At 37.3% G+C, this 12,743-nt stretch overlaps 1 protein-coding gene across 2 annotated transcripts in view; it reads right to left on the bottom strand.

The window, feature by feature from the left end:
• Positions 1-7,344, bottom strand: part of fah (fumarylacetoacetate hydrolase (fumarylacetoacetase)) — a 41,284-nt gene extending 33,940 nt beyond the window's left edge. Inside the window, exons 1-8 of one of the 2 annotated variants that reach the window (XM_061277346.1) lie at positions 7,187-7,337; positions 6,238-6,381; positions 5,948-6,058; positions 5,156-5,277; positions 2,893-2,942; positions 1,345-1,435; positions 441-538; positions 114-166 (exon numbers count right to left, since the gene is read on the bottom strand). In XM_061277346.1, the coding sequence (XP_061133330.1) occupies positions 114-166; positions 441-538; positions 1,345-1,435; positions 2,893-2,942; positions 5,156-5,277; positions 5,948-6,058; positions 6,238-6,318 (606 nt within the window). In that variant the 5' untranslated portion in view covers positions 6,319-6,381; positions 7,187-7,337. Of the gene's footprint in view, positions 1-113; positions 167-440; positions 539-1,344; positions 1,436-2,892; positions 2,943-5,155; positions 5,278-5,947; positions 6,059-6,237; positions 6,382-7,186 lie in introns of both variants that reach the window. The other variant, XM_061277347.1, reaches the window with a different exon arrangement.
• Positions 7,345-12,743: the final 5,399 nt, after the last annotated feature.

Below are 12,743 nucleotides of genomic sequence, written 5' to 3'. Positions count from 1 at the left end.
CATATGTATATTTTTAGATATTAAAAAATATATATATTTCAATTAAATAGCTTTTTTTATAGAGTTACATTTACAAATATGCATGTGATAAAATGAGAGAAAAATATAATCACCATTTCCAATTCAATGTCCAATTGCTTTGACGGACCAAACACAGGAGGTTTTGCTGCAACAAAGGAAAGTAACATTGCTGTAACTTTCATCATTTATGATCACTTGTACTGTTCTCTGTTCTGAAATATTCATAATGTGTAGAATGTACTGTGTAACAATTTAGCATTTAATTATATAGTAAGACATAAAAGCTTTTTCTTTAGCTAAAATATAACATTTATACTCATATTGTTGAAAATTTGTATGCATGCGCTTCATTTACTGGTACGTTTGGTCAACAATAATCAGCATAGTCCAAACATAGAGTTGTGCCATTGTGAACTTACTCTGATCGGGTCTCATCTGGCCCAACGGCCGACGAATGGGCGTACCAGAAACAACCACAGATGATGCTCTACCATGATATCCCACAGGAAGTCTTAACCTGCACAAGATAAGGTGCCAATTAATAAAGACAATAAAAAATACTAATCAAATTGTTTTAACTGTTTTTTAGGTACCATAATTATCTGAGGGACATTGCTTCTGAAATACAGAATATGAAGAACGCAATAGTACAGGTTTTATTTTTATTTGGTGGAAAATTGAAGCAAGACAAAAGTAATTATAATGCGAAACTCCAATTTATCAAAATTGTTTAGTTGGGCTACAACTTTTCCTCTCTAAAATAATCTGGATGATTTGAGGCTTCCAGTTTTTTGGAAAGAGAGACTCAAGCCAGCGTCTTTTGTGAAGCAACAATGTCTGGCCTCTCAGGCTTGGGCTGTTTATAAAAGGAGAACTCAGCCTTGTCATACACATAGTGTACAATAGTACTCTTGAATAACTACATAATCTCCAGCCCAAATTCAACTGAAAGAGGGGACAAAATCACCATGAGGATATTAGCGGATGAGAATACTATTTATCATATCATCTTCGAATCTAGGCAGTGCGGTGTCAAACCCAAGAAAGCAAGATGACTTAGCATTCCTACAACAAAGACCTGGAAATAAATTATGTTTGTGCTTCGAGGCAGAGGTGGCCAGAGGTCACGCTTATGCTGCTGTGCTGGAATGCCCTTGTGCTAATATAATATGAGCATCACCTTCATCAATAAAATGAACGTTGAACTGTGACTGTTCACATCATAACGCCAAGACCGCTGGGCAGTTGGTCTCACACAGTTCTCTCTCTCTAAGAGCACTTGCCTGCAGATGGTGTACCATTCAAGTATTAATGTTAGTTTACCAGTTTGGCATTAGGGCGTTTTCCTTCCCTCGAAACATAGTGCCAACATTAGTTGAATGATCCCTGGATGAATAAAAGTCAGTGTAATCACCTGTAAATAAACAAATACATTTCAAACAATGACCCAAAGCGAAATAAATCACCTGTAAAATGTACCGTTTTTTTCCATGTATAATGCGCCCCCATGTATGATACGCACCCTAAAAATGGCATGTTGATGCTGGAAAAAAGCCTGTACCCATGTATAATACGCACCCAAATTGTGACTCCTACTTAAGTCCGTGAACGTAAAATTACTTCAGAAAAAAGATCATCTTTGGGAACAACCGGATGTTATTTTGCCGGTCAGTATCACTGCGCATGCGCTAGCATACTCAATAGCGAAGAAATGTTTCGGATTTGTGTAGGGTACATTGTGACAGCAAACGAGCAGGTGATCTAGCAAGCGTCTGATACGAGAGCATTGTGTTCTTATGGAGCGTGTTTGAAGTGAACAGCAGAGAAGAAAGCACATCTGTAATGGCGGCCTCCGTATAATATCCGGATTTAAAAAAAAAAAAAAAAATTTTTTTTTTTTTGTACCCATGTATAATTCGCACCCCAGATTTTAGGACAATAAATTAGTTACATTTTGCGCATTATACATGGGAAAAACGGTACTTGGTGAGTAAGATGCAATGAAATGTAATATTTAAAAGCAAGCAAGAACTATTTTTTTGAATTCAACTAGCATAACCCTGAATTGATTAGTACAGTACATACTGTATTTTCCTGGTACATTATAGGGACACACTTCCACCTAGAGCTAAGAAGTGTCACTGCATGAGCCTTTCAGAAAACCCTTGATCAGCCAACAGCCCTGCCCTGTTACTTTGGCATCTCTGTCATTATACTGCATTTGTCACGTTTGACTCAGGGTCTGATCCTTTGGCTCATAAGATCTTAGATTTCTACGCTTAATAACCTTTTGCTATCTATTTTATAATATTCTCCTTCAATCTCATCAACAGCTATTTGGATTATAAATTTACATAGAAACAATCAAATTCAAATTTATGTTTGGAATTCTTTATTCTTTGTGTAAATTGACCAAATAAAATCTGATACACTGCATCAGGAGACTTGGGAATTGTTTATCAGCTCAGTGGCCTAGTGGTAGTGTCCGCCCTGAGACTGGAAGGTTGTGGGATAACCCATTGCCTCCCTGCTTGGCACTCAGCATTAAGGGTTGGAATTGGGGGATTAGATCACCAAAGGATTCCCAAGCGTGGCACCGCTGCTGCTCACTGCTCCCCTCCCCCCCAGGGGATGGATCAAAATCACACGGGGATGGGTTAAATGCAGAGGACAAGTTTCACCACACCCAGATGTGTGTGTGACAATCATTGGGACTTTAACTTTAAATTATGAGAATGTCTCATTTTATCTTTTCCTTGTTTAATTTCAAAACGATCTGTATTGGAGTAATTTACACAGATAAATTTGTATTTGTCCAAATAGAATATTTTTATGTCTGTGATGATGTTGTGCATTTGTGTGTCAACCTACCGATATCTGCGGGAAGATGCATTATGGCTGCGCTCTGTGGGACAAAAGCTCTGCAACACCAAAAGAAAAACACGTTAGATGAAAACGAGAGTGCAATACATTAAGCTACAACAAAGTCATTACACATTTGAAGACAAAAAACAAACAAATAAATTAATGTGAAGAGATAATACTTGAAGCTTCTCTTTGTATAAACTACTGTGCCAGAGGAGGAAAGAAAGAATGGGAGGGGACCCAAATGTGGTCAGGAAAACTCCCAAACATAAAACCCAGTGGAAATTGTTGCTAATTAGAGTATTAAAAGACCAAACACATTAAATAATAAAAGGAATTAAAACAGGGAAGCCAAACACAGGAAACCTAAAGTATGATACAGACCTGACAAGGACAGTAAAACAGGTGGTTAAATGCAAAAAATGCAGAAGACGAGGTGAAGGGAAAAGCTGATGTTGAAGAAAAGCAAAGACAAGCATAAGACAGTCGTAAATATAAACTAAACAAGTAGTTCCCTGAATCTAAATCAAGTCAACCTTAAAATCAGCATGATCCAAGACACATTGATGCTTTTTCCCATTTGATAACAGTTTATTAAAATAAAGCTAAAGAAACTACTAACTGGTCATATGAGAACATGAGTGACTCACAGTGAGTTACGGTAAGAAGAGAAGTCCAGGTAATAAAACTTGCTGGTGCTCATCATCGAACCTACCTTGCTCATCATCAAACCTACCTTTACTCAACATCAGCTCCAAAAGAGGACTACAGTTAATGTTATACGTAGCTAATCAATGTATTGTGATTCTGGCATCTGTGATTTCATAAGATGTCTGGCTTCATATTAATCATAATACACATTTTGAAGGTATGTGACACTTTTCTTAAATTGTCCATACGGTACTTGCTTGATGGACATGCTAACTTGTTTAGGCACTGTCAAGCATGGTGCTGATTTTACTCCTCTTAATGCCTTGAAGAATAATCGTGCTATCATGTGATCATGTTAAAAAAGAACTTGTGTGACTTCACTCACAACATGACCAGAATACAAACATACAAAACAGTAACTTGGTGAAAATGATGAACTATACTTTAGAGCAGGGGTGTCCAAACTACGACCCGCTGGTCAACTGCGGCCCGCGGTCCAGTTTTTATTGGCCCGCAGCAAATTCTGAAAACATAATTGAATATGGCCCGCACAAGAACCTTGAGCTCAACTCTGTTGCACTTCTCAGTTTCAACACTAGATGGAGCCCGCCACACAAATGAAATCAAGCGAAGAAAAACTTTTACCCGCGAGTCCCCAGAAATGGCTGCACCAAAGAAACGCAAAATAGCAAGTGAGTGTAGAATATTTCAAACACGAAGAAATCAACAGAAAGTGTGTCTGTTTGATTTGTAATGAAGATGTTGCTGTGATGAAAGAGTATAATGTCCGCGCATTTACTCCCGGGAGCCGTGTCAGAAAGCTCGGTGCACACTCACAAGACATATTCTCGTAATTCGCGCGCTGAGTTTTCAGATACAGTTTTACGCTAATGCCACCCACAAACCTTCCCTAGGAATCCTTCCATTAAAATGAGAAGCCTGAAGAAAAGAAAGGTGGACACTGAGTGCCGAATGTTAAAAAAGAGTGGACAATTTGGCTCGACCTACTACGTGTGTGAGAAGACGTTCAGCCACATGAACGTCAACAAAGCCCGTCACAGATCTAGGTTAACGGACCGACACCTCGGCTCTATCCTAAGAATTACCACAACAAATTTTACTCCAGACTATGATGCACTAGCAAAATAGGGAAACCAACAATACTATTGATTTTATTTCTTACTTTATTTAGATGTATTCTTTCACTGATTCTTCAAGATGATGAATTTGGTCAGAATGTTTGCCGTTGGATGTGATTTCGCCTCATTAGATAAACATATTTCATAAATCTGACCTGCAGGCGCTGAAGTGATGGAAAATGTTATTCATCATAACAGTGTCGTATTTAATAAGAATCACTGATAGTAGTTTTTTGGTGAAACATTTTTTTAATGCTGTTAATAAATGCATTTGTTTTCAAAAAGCTTATTTTTAATATCCATGCTTTAGTATCTACTAAAAGTAAAAACCTTTTATGCAATGACCTTTACATGTCATTTATATTACTTCACACAAACACTACATCCATCTGCTCCTGGTTCGGCCCCCCGGTCAAAATTTAGAACCCAATTCGGCCCGCAAGTCAAAAAGTTTGCCCACCCCTGCTTTAGAGACTCACCTACTACGTAGAGTCCAGTCGTCTCTGAGAGTACTCTCATTGGGTGAGAGCAAAAACTGCAAAGTACTTCTGGTCTCCTTCCATGCTTCATATCCCAGACCCATTAAAGCATTTAGTGTAGGCTGGAATATAGGACACAAGATCATATGCATAGAAAAACCCAACATTGCGGATAAGCATGTAACGATTTGACAAGCAGTATGTGTAAAATGGATTGCTGTAACAGTGTATAGTAAATATTTGCTAAAATATGGCTAGCACCAATTATGTGATGGAACCCATTCCAGGGTTTTAGAATGTCTGAAAGACGTCAGTGGTAATAATATTGTTTCCAATATTGTTTTTGAAAAAAAAGTCTGTCATACCACTGTTAAATTAGCAAAAGTAAAATAGTAATACTGTTTAATTTTGGGGCAGCACAGTGGTGAACTGGTTAGCACGTCCGCCTCACAATGCAGAGGTGGTGGGTTTGATTCCGGCTCCGGCCTTCCTGTGTTGTTTGCCTGCGTGGGTTTTCTCAGGGTACTCCAGTTTCCTCCCACACCCCAAAAACATGGTTGGCCGATTGACAACTCCAAATCGTCCGTAGGTGTGAGTGTGAATGGTTGTTCGTCTTTGCGTGCCCTGCAATTGGCTGGCAACCTGTTCAAGATGTCCCCCACCTATTGCCTGAAGTCAACTGGGATAGGCTCCAGCACGCCTGCGACCCTCGTGATGGATGTTTAATTTTGTCAATCCTAGAGCCTTATTGAGGAAAATACTGTACAATGCTTCACTGTGTAAAGAAAATACCTGTTGGAAGACATCCTGATGTTTGGCCATCACAGGTCCTTGAAACAGTGAGAGTATCACACTCAGGTCCAGTATCTGGTCTCCAATGGCGACCCCAATGCGACGTTTGGGCTGAGGAAATACAACTTTTCAAATGATCTCTGTGATTCCTTCAGGGTTCATCATTCTTACATTTACTTTAGCATGCTTCTGTAACAAAAAGTACTCAGGCAAAAAATAAATTATTGCGTTAAAAGCTACACTTTTCTTGTTCTATGCAAATTCATAGAACAAAAACCAAAATTACTTACATGATCTAATGTGGAGAATACACCATATGGTAGGTTGTGGAAAGAGAAATCACATGCCGGATCTACTTTTATATAAGACATTTTCTCTCCAGAGGTAGTGTTCCAAGTTCAACCTCGTTGAGTTACTGACTGCGCAGGCAGCATCTGTGAACGTTTATAAGTGTTGCAGCCTTTGTATGGGTTCGCCTGCTGTAGCACATCCAATCACAACAAGCCGGTCGGATCCACCCTAACTTTGGCCCTCAGAAGTTAATTTAAACCAGTTTGGGGAATGACTAAGCAGTTTTACCTCCTTCACGTGAAAATTGTTATATATGTAGTTATATTTTTTTTTCTTGCATATATTTTACATTATATCTTATATATCTTATATATATATATATATATATATATATATATATATATATATATATATATATATATATATATATATATATATATATATATATATATATATATATATATATATATATATATTATATATATATATACTATGTAAACATATAATGTAAAACATACGCAAGAACAATTTGACATTATTTGCTCGACAGTGAAAAATGTATTATTTGGGCTGAAAAAGATACAAGCTTTCATATTTAGTTCTGAGTTTCCAAACGCGTTTGATTTTAATGATGGAGGCAGATGAGGAAAAAAAAGAAAGCTAAAGAAAAATTGCAATAATCCTGAATTGTAATAGTCACTTTACGAAAAAGAAAAAAACAAAAAAAAAAGCTTAAATGTAACTTCCGCGTTGTTGCGTGCATCATAGGGCGTTCGGACGCTTTAACTCTGAAAGTAGATATGATCGGATAGGACTCGACTCCCATATATTTCTGAACACTGCCTGCACTGGGGCACATTGTTGGACCGCCTTGTGCGCTCACCGGCACTTCAGTTTTGTTTTTGTCACACACACGCACACACAGTCATACGTGAAAATCGAACTCACAGTGTCGGCACACAAGACAAGCAAGACCATCAGCGACTACCACACCGCAGTTTTTGAGTACCATGAATATCCAAACTGCTAATTTGAGCAAAAATGTATGTGCGAGCACTGGTTCACGGGTACGCACATGTCCTCTTCCTTGTGTTGTGCGTATTTTTGAACACACCCGCATAGTGCAGAATCGTACGGCAATGTCACCGCCATATTTGATGTGGCAAACTGCAGTATTTGGTAAGCAGTGTTCAGAAAGTTCATTTTCACATGAACTAGTTCAAAGTTCAGTTCACAACTTTTAAAATGCACTCGTTCCGTTCATAGTTCATAATTGAAAATTTATTCACTAAGTTCATTGTTTTCTTCCCCTGAATAAAAAAAAGGTTGCTGTTACCCTCCAGCGTATTGGCATTTTCTCATTGTTTATTCTCATTCCATTCACACTAGTATCCAGGTGCTTCTATCATCCCACAGTCTGAAATACAGGATAAAAATGCTCGAATTGTCTTTTTCTTTAATGAATTGAAACAAAAACATGACTGTGGTCCAGAATGTGCAAACACAAACAATTTGCTATAGGTGCCAGACTGAGGTAGGAAACAAAGGATGTACAAATGAAGTCCAAGATATTTAAAGTAACATTATATTTGCTTCAACAAAATTTTTAGTGACTGTATTATTTCTTAATCTGTTCTCCCAAAGAACAAGAAAACAGTCATAATTTGTGTTCTGCCCTCAGAATTTTTTTCATGATGTTAGAATTGTACTTAAAACAGATGTATTTAATCTACCGTAAATTTCGTACTATAAACCGCAACTTTTTTCTCAAATTTTGAACCCTGCGGTTTATAGTCCGGTGCGGTTTATATATGATTATTTCCGTGATTTTTGTGATGACTTGATCACTTTTACACACTCGTAAAAAGGCTGTGGACCGCTGTTGTACGGCACCGCTTTGCTGGGCGGAGGGATATATGGACACGGTCACTGGGGAGAAAAGTGGTGGGTTGATCGCATGTCCATCCGCCAGGCAAATAGCGCCGTATAATTCACACAAAGAAGAGACAGAACGAGATCAAGACGGACATTACTGAAAGGAAGCTTTTATACACAAACCGTCATTATGGGGGACAAAAGAAATGCATATGATGCCGCTTTTAAGCTAAAGGCAGTGGATGTTGATGACATTGTGTTGCGTCACCCTTTTCTTTATTTCGTGGTCCCGTCTACTCTGGAGCTATACGTGTCGCTCGCTTTTTTTTTACTTTGACTTGTATGCTTTTTTAATCAGCCCTGTTAGTGCTGTGCTACCGTGTTGCTGCTGTGTTACTGCCGCGTCTCAGTGACTTTGATATCTTTATTTCGAAGATCCAAAAGAAAAAAGAAAAAAACAAAACAAATAACACTCTAAAGTGCCACATAAGTCCATACAACAAACAGAAAATAAATCAACAAATAGAAATAAATACATTAAATAGATTAATTAATTAATAATAATAATAGTAATACACAAGTAAGTAAATCAATAAAGAATGCTCGAAAAGGAGTAGGAGGAAGCATAGCTTTTTAGATTCCTACCCCTTTCTCAGTTTATCCATTAAACTAACTATTCAACATATACTGTAATTCTACAATAGAACACAAGTAGACACACTTTCAAAGTCAAGTCAAAGTCTGCTTTATTGTCAACGTCTTCACATGCCGAGACACACAAAGAGATCGAAATTACGTTTTCCCTATCCCACGGTGACAAGACATATTACACGATAGACATACAAGTAAACGACGCAATATAAAAAACAAGAAGGCACAAACAATAAATAATAAGAGTAATAATAAATAACTAGAATTTTGCAATTTCTGGAGAAATTGCGTGTGAAGGCGAAATGTATGAATGACTTCTTCGGGGAATGCTGCCGAACGATGTTGAAACGTGTTGAATTACTTGAGAAATGTAGAATATTTGGAGAATTTGTGGCGAATTTCAAAATAAAAGATGTGAAGTTTTTGGTAAGTGGGAAGTTGTGGAATAGGTCGAAAAATGATGAACAGTTGAAAGTTGGAATGGGTTGAATCGGTTGAAAAATGTAGAAATGAGAAGGGAAAAGGGAATTGGGTGTGAATTTCAAAATAAAAGATGTGAAGTTTTTGAGGAGTGGGAAGTTGTGGAATAGGTAGAAAAATGATGAACAGTTGAAAGTTGGAATGGGTTGAATCGGTTGAAAAATGTAGAAATGAGAAGGGAAAAGGGAATTGGGTGTGAATTTCAAAATAAAAGATGTAAAGTTTTTGGTAAGTGGGAAGTTGTGGAATAGGTAGAAAAATGATGAACAGTTGAAAGTTGGAATGGGTTGAATCGGTTGAAAAATGTAGAAATGAGAAGGGAAAAGGGAATTGAGTGTGAATTTCAAAATAAAAGATGTGAAGTTTTTGGTAAGTGGGAAGTTGTGGAATAGGTAGAAAAATGATGAACAGTTGAAAGTTGGAATGAGTTGAATCGGTTGAAAAATGTAGAAATGAGAAGGGAAAAGGGAATTGGGTGTGAATTTCAAAATAAAAGATGTGAAGTTTTTGGTAAGTGGGAAGTTGTGGAATAGGTAGAAAAATGATGAACAGTTGAAAGTTGGAATGGGTTGAATCGGTTGAAAAATGTAGAAATGAGAAGGGAAAAAGGAATTGGGTGTGAATTTCAAAATAAAAGATGTGAAGTATTTGGGAAGTTGTGGAATAGGTAGAAAAATGATGAACAGTTGAAAGTTGGAATGGGTTGAATCGGTTGAAAAATGTAGAAATTAGAGTACAAAAAATGAATTTGAGAGAATTTTGGTTGAATTTCAAAATAAAAGATGTGAAGTTTTTGGTAAGTGGGAAGTTGTGGAATAGGTAGAAAAATGATGAACAGTTGAAAGTTGGAATGGGTTTAATCGGTTGAAAAATGTAGAAATGAGAAGGGAAAAGGAAATTGGGTGTGAATTTCAAAATAAAAGATGTGAAGTTTTTGGTAAGTGGGAAGTTGTGGAATAGGTAGAAAAATGATGAACAGTTGAAAGTTGGAATGGGTTGAATCGGTTGAAAAATGTAGAAATGAGTAGGGAAAAGGAATTGGGTGTGAATTTCAAAATAAAAGATATGAAGCTTTTGGTAAGTGGGAAGTTGTGGAATCGGTAGAAAAATAATGAACAGTTGAAAGTTGGAATGGGTTGAATCGGTTGAAAAATGTAGAAATTAGAGTAGAAAAACGAAATTTTAGAGAATTTTGGTTGAATTTCAAAATAAAAGATGTGAAGTTTTTGGTAAGTGGGACGTTGTGGAATAGGTAGGCAAAAGATGAACAGTTGAAAGTTGGAACGAGTTGAATCGGTTGAAAAATGTAGAAGTTAGAGGTGAAAAACGAAATTTTGTGAATATTTGTCGGAATTTTTAACGTGAAAACGTGAAATTTTCGAATTTGGGAATTTTGGGAATGTCGAGAATCCTTCCGAATGTGATTAGAATGTGCTGAATGATGTGAATTTCAAATTGGAACGACGTAAATGTGAAATGTCGAATGTGCCATTAAGAATGAATGGGGAAAAATTTGTCGGAATTTGGGGAATTTTGCGGAATCGGAAAATTTTCGGAATGAGAAAAATACAAGCGCTCATCGCGTGAATATTTGGAATACGTGAAAAGTGGAATGGAGTGAATCGGATGAATTATGCGGAAGATGAAACTGGACAAAAAAGTGTGGAGAATAAAAGAGAATAATAATAATAACTAGAATTTTGCAATTTCTGGAGAAATTGCGTGTGAAGGCGAAATGTATGAATAACTTTTTCGGGGAATGCTGCCGAACGATGTTGAAACGTGTTGAATTACTTGAGAAATGTAGAATATTTGGAGAATTTGTGGTGAATTTCAAAATTGAAAGTTTGGAATATTTGGTAAGTGGGAAGTTGTGGAATAGGTAGGCAAAAGATGAACAGTTGAAAGTTGGAATGGGTTGAATCGGTTGAAAAATGTAGAATTTAGAGTAGAAAAACGAAATTTTGGAGAATTTGGTTGAATTTCGAATTTGGAATTTTTGGTAAGTGGGAAGTTGTGGAATAGGTAGGCAAAAGATGTACAGTTGAAAGTTGGAACGGGTTGAATCAGTTAAAAAATGTAGAAGTTAGAGCAAATGTTGAATCCCCATAGAGAATGAATGGGAAAATAAAAAAAGCAATTGCGCCAAAATCTTTCTAAATTTGGAACAAAACAAAAAAAACGGCCTCAGGAGATTCACTTTTGGGGTAAAAATGTTGAAAGGGGTTAAATCAGACAAAAAACGAAAAAGTTAGCGCAAATGTAGCTATTTGGGCCACTCAGTGTTGAAATAAGGTCACTTCCGGTTTGATTCGGGTCACTTCCGGTCTAGTTTGGGTCACTTCCGGTTTATTTGGGTCACTTCCGGTTTAAAACAGGTCACTTCCGGTTTAGCTGAGGTCACTTCCGGTTTATTTGGGGTCACTTCCGGTCTAAAAAGGGCACTTCCGGTTCATTTGGGGTCACTTCCGGTTTGATTTAGGGTCACTTCCGGTTTACCAGAGGTCACTTCCGGTCTATTTGGGGTCACTTCCGGTTTATTTGGGTCACTTCCGGTTTAATTTGGGTCACTTCCGGTTCGTCTGAGGTCACTTCCTGTTTATTAGGGGTCATTTCCGGTCTAAAAAGGTCACTTCCGGTACGTTTGGGGTCACTTCCGGTTTGATTTGGGGTCACTTCCGGTTTACCTGAGGTCACTTCCGGTCTATTTGGGGTCACTTTCGGTTTGATTTGGGGCACTTCCGGTTCATTTTGGGTTCATTGGGGGCACTTGAGGGTCAATCCAAGATGGCCGCCACACTGGAATTGGGGGTCAAGGGTTGAATGTGTAAGCGTAGTGGAAGTGGGGGTGAATGGGAGTGAATGTGGTAAGCATAAGATGAATAAAGGGAATAAATGTGGAATGGGTTGAATCGGTCGAAAAATGTAGAAATTAGAGTGGAAAAACGAAATTTTGGAGAATTTGGTTGAATTTCAAATGTGAAAGTTCGGAATTTTTGGTAAGTGGGAAGTTGTGGAATAGGTAGGCAAAAGATGAACAGTTGAAAGTTGGAATGGGTTGAATCGGTTGAAAAATGTAGAAATTAGAGTGGAAAAACTGAATTTTGGAGAATTTTGGTTGAATTTCAAATTTGAAAATTTGGAATTTTTGGTAAGTGGGAAGTTGTGGAATAGGTAGGCAAAAGATGAACAGTTGAAAGTTGGAATGGGTTGAATCGGTTGAAAAATGTAGAAATTAGATTAGAAAAACGGAATTTGAGAGAATTTTGGTTGAATTTCAAATTTGAAAATTTGGAATTTTTGGTAAGTGGGAAGTTGTGGAATAGGTAGGCAAAAGATGAACAGTTGAAAGTTGGAATGGGTTGAATCGGTTGAAAAATGTAGAAATTAGATTAGAAAAACGGAATTTGAGAGAATTTTGGTTGAATTTCAAATTTGAAAATTTGGAATTTTTGGTAAGTGGGAAGTTGTGGAATAGGTAGGCAAAAGATGAACAGTT

This window comes from Syngnathus typhle, linkage group LG4, assembly GCF_033458585.1.
Source record: "Syngnathus typhle isolate RoL2023-S1 ecotype Sweden linkage group LG4, RoL_Styp_1.0, whole genome shotgun sequence".
Taxonomy (NCBI): Eukaryota; Metazoa; Chordata; class Actinopteri; order Syngnathiformes; family Syngnathidae; genus Syngnathus; species Syngnathus typhle.
The sequence above is the reverse complement of the archived record's forward strand: the minus strand, read 5'-3'. Positions and strand labels throughout refer to the sequence as shown.